The 9,429-nt window shown below is 44.6% G+C and overlaps 1 protein-coding gene across 1 annotated transcript in view; it reads right to left on the bottom strand.

Moving 5' to 3' along the window:
* The window catches only part of INTU (inturned planar cell polarity protein), a 473,020-nt gene that overhangs the window by 383,083 nt on the left and 80,508 nt on the right, over positions 1-9,429 (bottom strand). Inside the window, exon 3 of the mRNA XM_053703638.1 lies at positions 4,339-4,424. Coding sequence (XP_053559613.1) covers positions 4,339-4,424 — 86 coding nt within the window. The remainder of the gene's footprint in view (positions 1-4,338; positions 4,425-9,429) is intronic.

Raw genomic sequence — 9,429 nt, 5'->3', positions numbered from 1 at the left:
GAATTTGATAATAGGAGAAAATTAGAAAGTTGCTTAAAATTGCATGCTCTATCTTTATCACGACAGAAACAAAATTGGGTTCAGTGTCCCTTTAAACACCTCGGGATGGAGAGACCATTCCCCTGGATGAAAAGATTGTCTGCTGAGAAAATCCACTTGCCAGTTGTCCACACCCGGAATATGGATGGCTGACAGCGAGCAAGTGTGGACCTTCGCCCATTCCAGAATCCCAGATACTTCCCTCATTGTTAGGGAGCTCCTCGTTCCCCCCTGATGGTTGATGTAAGCCTCCGAGGTTATGCTGTCTGATTGGAATTTGATAAACTGGGACAAACCCAGAAGAGGCCAAGCCTTCAGAGCATTGAAGATTGCTCAAAGTTCCAAAATGTTGATCGGAAGGAGAGATTCCTCTCGAGTCCACTGACCCTGTGCCTTCCTGGCACCCCAAACAGCTCCCTATCCTGATAGACTTGCGTCTGTAGTCACAATCTTTCAGGATGGTCTCAAGAAGGATGTCCCTTGGGACAGGCGATATGGACAGAGCCACCAAGAGAGAGATTCTCTCGACCGGTTGTCCAGAGAAATCTATTGTGACAGATCCGAGTGGTCGCCGTTCCATTGCCTCAGCATGCACAGCTGAAGAGGTCTGAGATGGAACCTGGCGAATGGGAAGATATCTAGGCTGGACACCATGAGCCCAATTACCTCCATACACCGGGCCACAGAGGGCCTTAAGGAGATCTAGAGGGCAAGACAATTGCAAGTAATTTTTCAACGTCTCTGGTCTGTAAGCAATATCCTCATGGATATGGAATCTATTACCGGGGATTTCCGTAATCCCGCCCACTCGATTAACCGCCCATGCGCACTTATTTTAGGTGGGCGGTTATATAGGGTTAAACATTATCTGAGCTCCTCTCTGGTTATATATTTTGGAGATTATGTTATATGCTGTTTAGGGCTGAATATCACAAAAAAGGAGACTTTAAACCTATCCTGTAACCCTGAGCGATGACCTCCAGAACCCAAGGGGTCTAGCACATCCCCCAGCTAAGCCTCCACAAAGAGAGATATTCTGCCCCCAACAGGAGGCCACCCCTTCATGCCCATTTTGTTTTGGGGGGCTTCTTGTTCTGCTTGGATTTATTCCAAGACTGAGACTGTTTCCAAGTTCCCTTGGACTGTTCAGGCTTCGCGGAGGGCTGCTGGCGTTGGGATTTATCCGAACGAAAGGGACGAAAATTAGGACCCTGTCTTTAGGTTTATTCTTCTTATCCTGCAGTAGAAAGGCACCTTTGCCCCCCAGTGACCATGGATATGATTGAGTCCAGGGCAGGCTAAAACAGAAAACCTGATGCCTTGGCATTCAGGCGAATGATCTGCATATTTGCATCACAGATAAAAGAATTAGCTACCCTCAAGGCCTTAATTCTTTCCTGTATCTCGTCGAGGAGTTTCCACCTCAATCCTTTCCGATAGAGTCGCCCCAATAGGTAGCGGCTCCAGCCACAGCAGCAACTGCCGCTGTAGGTTGAAACAACTACCCCGTATGCTAAAATATCTTCCTTAACAGAGTTTTTAGCTTCTTAACCATGAGCTCCTTAAACGACAAACTATCCTCAAGCGAGATAGTAGTGCGCTTAGCCAGCGTGGAGATAGCTCCATACACCTTAGGGACAGAACCCCACATCTCTAATTGAGAGTCCGGAACCAGGAACAATTTCTTAACGGAAGAAGGGGAAAAGGAACATCCAAGTCTCTCCCATTCATTCTTAATATTTGCCATCTTTACGGGAACCGGGAAAGTCTGTGGCCCACCCTGTCCTCATAAACCTTATCAAGCTTGGGAATAGAAGGTTCCTTGGGTAGTTTAGGTTCCGGAACCACGAAAGTAGCCAACACTTCCTTTAACAAAAAGCGTAAGTGCTCGATCCTAAATCTAAAGTCTGGTTCCTCCGCAGCCGGAGGTTTAGAGTCAGCAGATTCCGACCCAGAAAGAGAATCCTCTGAGGTATCATCTGCGGATAATCTAGTATCAGATTAATCCAACAAGTTGGTAGATGACCCCTGGGAAGGATAGTAATATTTGACCTTTCGCTTGCGCTTAGCAGCGCAAGGTAAAGCACTGAAGGACGCAGACACTGCCGTTTGTAGCTGTTCAGTAAAGTCTGGCGCTAAGAGGGCCCCTCCCAAAGGAGGATCAGCAGTGCATTGGGAAGCTGCATGTGTAATAGGAGATGACTGCAGAGAACGCACTTTACAGGACGGAGACCCCTCGGAGGTGGACGGCTCAGTGGTACTAAACATCTTGGGTTTCTTAGATATAAGTACTTTATCAAGGCATGTGGAACATAATTGAGCAGGCGGTATACCGTAGCCTCCTCACAATAAAAACAGGTAATAGATTTAGGTAAAGAGGGAGTACACTCTAACGTATCAGAGTCCTCCATAGCTTGCGCTTTTAAGATAGACTATAGAAAAAGATAAATGGCACCTTTATACCCCCAATGTCTAGGGCACTCACCACCTCCTATGACCCAGGCCCCACAGAGTGAACCACTTCGTCTCCTGTAAACCACATGGTCAGGAAAGAGGAAATCAATGAGATCACACCCGGTCACATGGTGCGCCATGCAGAACCGCCCCTGCTCCTGGAGAAGCGCGCCTAATCTAACAGGCTGCGCAATATCCAAAACGAAAGTAAAACCTAAATGTTCTAACATCTGCCTGAGCCTCATCTCACACATGTCGCAGCATAAAACATAATAAAGCAAAGTATGCGTAAATCCCCCCTGTTCAATGATCCCCTTCCGGAGATATTAACCTTTGATTCTATACAGATAAACACGGTGACTCTGTCTTCTTGCGTTATCATAGGAGTATAAAATGAAACGATCTTACCGGAATCACCGCTGTGGGACACACAGCCTCTCAAGTTTCACAGTCTTGTAGCATCGCACCTGACATGGACTTGAGTGATAGAAGCAGGCCGTGAAACTCGTCAACGCTGATTGCTTAGGAGCTGTTAATACGAGTCTGGATGGTTTCGCAGAAAGACTCTCCCTGCATCTCCAGACCCTAACATTCGTCAATGCTCTCACTGAGAGGCTGACAAGGCTACTTAAAACTCCAGTCCCATACCGAAGGGTACTACCCTCCATAAGAGACTACTCCAAATCTTCTGACACTTCTCTGCCATCCTCCTGTGATGAAAGTCAAAGAATGACTGGGGGATGAGGGGAGTGGGGGAGGTATTTGTCTCCTCCTGGTGGCAAGGTTCTGTATTCCCACAAGTAATGAATGAAGCCGTGGACTCTCCTCATATTAAAAAGGAAAATAGGGTCGCAAAAGGTATGTGGTATCATGGCACCGGGTCTTGGGGATAAAATTTTGAAGAACCCTGCCCTAGGTAAGCTCAGGAGCAGCAATGAATTATTAGAAGCTAGCTGGTTATTGGTGGATACACAGATATACTTCTTATCATTGGGTCACCAGATGTGTTCAGCTAGGTCCAAGTAGTGCATTGCTGCCCTTCAACTTAAAGGGACTGTAAATAACTTGTAATTACAAGATTGCTCTGCAGTCTTGTAATAAATTCACATACTATGTGATTGTCATTTTTTGGAATGCATTAACACCTTAAAAACTAGTGCAACAAAAAAGAAGTCAGACTGCAACCTTTACTTGGCGTATTTAGAGGAGCCAATTTATAGTTGACAAGGATTGGCACTGTTACTTTGGAAGCAAAATTATCAGATCAACACTAATGAGGCAAATCATGGACAAATGTTAGGCATGTAAGGTCTGTCATGTCCACTTTCAAGTCTCAAAATGTGAAAACCCACAATTTCCAGTCCTAAGTAAACTGAAAAGTGGTAAAATAAAAAATGAAAGTATATTGCATTGCATTTTAAGAAAATTAAAAGGGACAGTATACTGTAAACTTGTTATACCAGCTGCAGAGAATAGAATGTATCAGAAATTGCATTTTGAGGTTTATTTGTGTGTATGAAGTTGCTAGTGTGGTGCTTTGAAACCACAGCCTATTACAAAGGGTTGATCTTGCAGGTAAAACGAGATCTCATTATGTTATAACTTTGTGAACACACACTTGCTAACTTATCATATATCTGTCTGTAAGCCAAAGCTCAATACTTACAGAGAACAATGGAAAATTAACATTTATTAGTTATTCAGGACAGCCAAACAGCCATGACCTTGTATTCCGTCCTAACGGCGCTAAAGCCCATCGCTGTTTGGACGGAATAGAACGCCAAAAGGTTAAGATGATAGTGGATATGCACTAAAAAAAAGAGAAATATATTACAAACACTTTACCTGCATAGGACCTGGGATGCAGGATAAAACTCTTTCGATATTTTCAGTGTTAACGTCCACATCATTAACAGCAACTAAAGTATCTCCTAAAATTGTAAAAAAAATAAAAAATCAAAAATTTAAAGACACTTTTAAAATGATATAAAGCAGTGTTTCTCTAGTTAGATGCACCTCAAATGGATTTTCGTTTACGGATTAAAAACTTTGCTGCTATGAATTTTTCTAACCACTATATCAGGGTTGTCCAAATTAAGGTGCAAGATGTGACCCTCCAGTGTTTACATTTGTGCCAATATTTGCTTCAGAACCATGGAGATATTAAACAGCACCTTCTCTGGAACTGTTTGTTAGTAGAATTGTCTATATTTTCCTAAAGATGTGGTCAATATAGATTTGTTAAGTTATATGTGCAATACACCTAGTACATAGAAAACCTAGTGTAGTGTAGCTAAACCTTTAATTCACAATTGTTGCACGTCAGTAGAAATAATTAGTTGGTATTTGTTAGTATGCACTAATTCTACACCTCGAGATATAAATACATATAGTCGATGTTCAAAGAAATATATTAGAAACTGTAATTGGAAGAAAAAGTCTCTGGAGGTGTGATTATTAAATTCTTATTCAAACATGTTTTTTATGCAGCGGAATACAGTCGGCCGACTGAAAAAAAACAGAATTTATGTTTACCTGATAAATTACTTTCTCCAACGGTGTGTCCGGTCCACGGCGTCATCCTTACTTGTGGGATATTCTCTTCCCCAACAGGAAATGGCAAAGAGCCCAGCAAAGCTGGTCACATGATCCCTCCTAGGCTCCGCCTACCCCAGTCATTCGACCGACGTTAAGGAGGAATATTTGCATAGGAGAAACCATATGTTACCGTGGTGACTGTAGTTAAAGAAAATAAATTATCAGACCTGATTAAAAAAACCAGGGCGGGCCGTGGACCGGACACACCGTTGGAGAAAGTAATTTATCAGGTAAACATAAATTCTGTTTTCTCCAACATAGGTGTGTCCGGTCCACGGCGTCATCCTTACTTGTGGGAACCAATACCAAAGCTTTAGGACACGGATGAAGGGAGGGAGCAAATCAGGTCACCTAAATGGAAGGCACCACGGCTTGCAAAACCTTTCTCCCAAAAATAGCCTCAGAAGAAGCAAAAGTATCAAATTTGTAAAATTTAGAAAAAGTGTGCAGTGAAGACCAAGTCGCTGCCTTACATATCTGATCAACAGAAGCCTCGTTCTTGAAGGCCCATGTGGAAGCCACAGCCCTAGTGGAGTGAGCTGTGATTCTTTCAGGAGGCTGCCGTCCGGCAGTCTCATAAGCCAATCGGATAATGCTTTTAATCCAGAAGGAGAGAGAGGTAGAAGTTGCTTTTTGACCTCTCCGTTTACCAGAATAAACAACAAACAAAGACAAAGTTTGTCTGAAATCCTTAGTAGCTGCTAAGTAAAATTTGAGAGCACGAACTACATCCAAGTTGTGCAACAAACGTTCCTTCTTTGAAACTGGATTAGGACACAAAGAAGGCACAACTATCTCCTGGTTAATGTTTTTGTTAGAAACAACTTTTGGAAGAAAACCAGGTTTAGTACGCAAAACCACCTTATCTGCATGGAACACCAGATAAGGAGAAGAACACTGCAGAGCAGATAATTCTGAAACTCTTCTAGCAGAAGAAATTGCAACCAAAAACAAACTTTCCAAGATAATAACTTAATATCAACGGAATGTAAGGGTTCAAACGGAACCCCCTGAAGAACTGAAAGAACTATGTTGAGACTCCAAGGAGGAGCCAAAATTTTGTAAACAGGCTTGATTCTAACCAGAGCCTGAACAAAGGCTAGAACATCTGGCACAGCTGCCAGCTTTTTGTGAAGTAACACAGACAAGGCAGAAATCTGTCCCATCAAGGAACTTGCAGATAATCCTTTTTCCAATCCTTCTCGAAGGAAGGATAGACTCTTAGGAATCTTAACCTTGTCCCAAGGGAATCCTGCAGATTCACACCAACAGATATACCAAATTATGTGGTAATTTTTCTGGTTACAGGCTTTCAGGCCTGAACAAGGGTATTAATAACAGAATCTGAGAACCCTCGCTTTGATAAGATCAAGCGTTCAATCTCCAAGCAGTCAGCTGGAGTGGGTCGAACGGACCTAGAACAAGAAGGTCTCTCAAAGGTAGCTTCCATGGTGGAGCCGATGACATATTCACCAGATCTGCATACCAAGTCCTGCGTGGCCACGCAGGAGCTATCAAAATCACCGACGCCCTCTCCTGATTGATCCTGGCTACCAGCCTGGGGATGAGAGGAAACGGCGGGAACACATAAGCTAGTTTGAAGGTCCAAGGTGCTACTAGTGCATCCACTAGAGCCGCCTTGGGATCCCTGGATCTGTACCCGTAGTAAGGAACTCTGAAGTTCTGACGAGAGGCCATCAGATCCATGTCTGGAATGCCCCACGGTTGAGTGACTTGGGCAAAGATTTCCGGATGGAGTTCCCACTCCCCCGGATGCAATGTCTGACGACTCAGAAAATCCGCTTCCCAATTTTCCACTCCTGGGATGTGGATAGCAGACAGGTGGCAGGAGTGAGACTCCGCCCATAGAATGATTCTGGTCACTTCTTCCATCGCTAGGGAACTCCTTGTTCCCCCCTGATGGTTGATGTATGAACTTGGCCCTCGCTAGCTGAGGCCAAGCTTTGAGAGCATTGAATATCGCTCTCAGTTCCAGAATATTTATCGGTAGAAGAGATTCTACCCGAGACCAAAGACCCTGAGCTTTCAGGGATCCCCAGACCGCGCCCCAGCCCATCAGACTGGCGTCGGTCGTGACAATGACCCACTCTGGTCTGCGGAAGGTCATCCCTTGTGACAGGTTGTCCAGGGACAGCCACCAACGGAATGAGTCTCTGGTCCTCTGATTTACTTGTATCTTCGGAGACAAGTCTGAATAGTCCCCATTCCACTGACTGAGCATGAACAGTTGTAATGGTCTTAGATGAATGCGCACAAAAGGAACTATGTCCATTGCCGCTACCATCAAACCTATCACTTCCATGCACTGCGCTATGGAAGGAAGAGGAACGGAATGAAGTATCCGACAAGAGTCTAGAAGTTTTGTTTTTCTGGCTTCTGTCAGAAAAATCCTCATTTCTAAGGAGTCTATTATAGTTCCCAAGAAGGGAACCCTCGTTGACGGAGATAGAGAACTCTTTTCCACGTTCACTTTCCATCCGTGAGATCTGAGAAAGGCCAGGACAATGTCCGTGTGAGCCTTTACTTGAGGAAGGGACGACGCTCGAATCAGAATGTCGTCCAAGTAAGGTACTACAGCAATGCCCCTTGGTCTTAGCACCGCCAGAAGGGACCCTAGTACCTATGAGAAAATCCTAGGAGCAGTGGCTAATCCGAAAGAAAATGCCACGAACTGGAAATGCTTGTCCAGGAATGCAAACCTTAGGAACCGATGATGTTCCTTGTGGATAGGAATATGTAGATACGCATCCTTGAAATCCACCTTGGTCATGAATTGACCTTCCTGGATGGAAGGAAGAAGTGTTCGAATGGTTTCCATCTTGAATGATGGAACCTTGAGAAACTTGTTCAAGATCTTGAGATCTAAGATTGGTCTGAACGTTCCCTCTTTTTTGGGAACTATGAACAGATTGGAGTAGAACCCCATCCCTTGTTCTCCTAATGGAACAGGATGAATCACTCCCATTTTTAGCAGGTCTTCTACCCAATGTAAGAATGCCTGTCTTCTTATGTGGTCTGAAGACAACTGAGACCTGTGGAACCTCCCCCTTGGAGGAAGCCCCTTGAAATCCAGAGAATAACCTTGGGAGACTATTTCTAGCGCCCAAGGATCCAGAACATCTCTTGCCCAAGCCTGAGCGAAGAGAGAGAGTCTGCCCCCCACCAGATCCGGTCCCGGATCGGGGGCCCGCATTTCATGCTGTCTTGGTAGCAGTGGCAGGTTTCCTGGCCTGCTTTCCTTTGTTCCAGCCTTGCATAGGTCTCCAGGCTGGATTGGCTTGAGAAGTATTACCTTCCTGCTTAGAGGACGTAGCCCTTGGGGCTGATCCGTTTCTGCGAAAGGGACGAAACTTAGGTTTATTTTTGGTCTTGAAAAGACCTATCCTGAGGAAGGGCGTGGCCCTTGCCCCCAGTGATATCAGAGATAATCTCTTTCAAGTCAGGGCCAAAGAGTGTTTTCCCCTTGAAAGGAATGTCAAGCAATTTGTTCTTGGAAGACGCATCCGCTGCCCAAGATTTTAACCAAAGCGCTCTGCGCCACAATAGCAAACCCAGAATTTTTTCGCCGCTAACCTAGCCAATTGCAAGGTGGCGTCTAGGGTGAAAGAATTAGCCAATTTAAGAGCACGAATTCTGTCCATAATCTCCTCATAAGAAGAAGAATTACTAATAATCGCCTTTCCTAGCTCATCAAACTAGAAACACGCGGCTGCAGTGACAGGGACAATGCATGCAATTGGTTGTAGAAGGGAACCTTGCTGAACAAACATCTTTAGCAGACCTTCTAATTTTTTATCCATAGGATCTTGGAAAGCACAACTATCTTCTATGGGTATAGTGGCGCGCTTGTGTAGAGTAGAAACCGCCCCCTCGACCTTGGGGACTGTCTGCCATCAGTCCTTTCTGGGGTCGACTATAGGAAAACAATTTTATAAATATGGGGGGAGGTACTAAAGGTATACCGGGCCTGTCCCATTCTTTACTAACAATGTACGCCACCCGCTTGGATATAGGAAAAGCTTCGGGGGGCCCCGAGGCCTCTAAGAACTTTTCCATTTTACATAGTGGTTCTGGAATGACCAGATAATCACAATCATCCAAATTGGATAACACCTCCTTAAGCAGAGCGCGGAGATGTTCCAACTTAAATTTAAAAGTAATCACATCAGGTTCAGCTTGTTGAGAAATGTTTCCTGAATCTGAAATTTCTCCCTCAGACAAAACCTCCCTGGCCCCCTCAGACTGGTGTAGGGGCCCTTCAGAAACCATATCATCAGCGTTCTCATGCTCTACAGAATTTTCTAAAACAGAGCAGTC

Source organism: Bombina bombina, chromosome 2, assembly GCF_027579735.1.
Source record: "Bombina bombina isolate aBomBom1 chromosome 2, aBomBom1.pri, whole genome shotgun sequence".
Classification (NCBI taxonomy): Eukaryota; Metazoa; Chordata; class Amphibia; order Anura; family Bombinatoridae; genus Bombina; species Bombina bombina.
The sequence above is the reverse complement of the archived record's forward strand: the minus strand, read 5'-3'. Positions and strand labels throughout refer to the sequence as shown.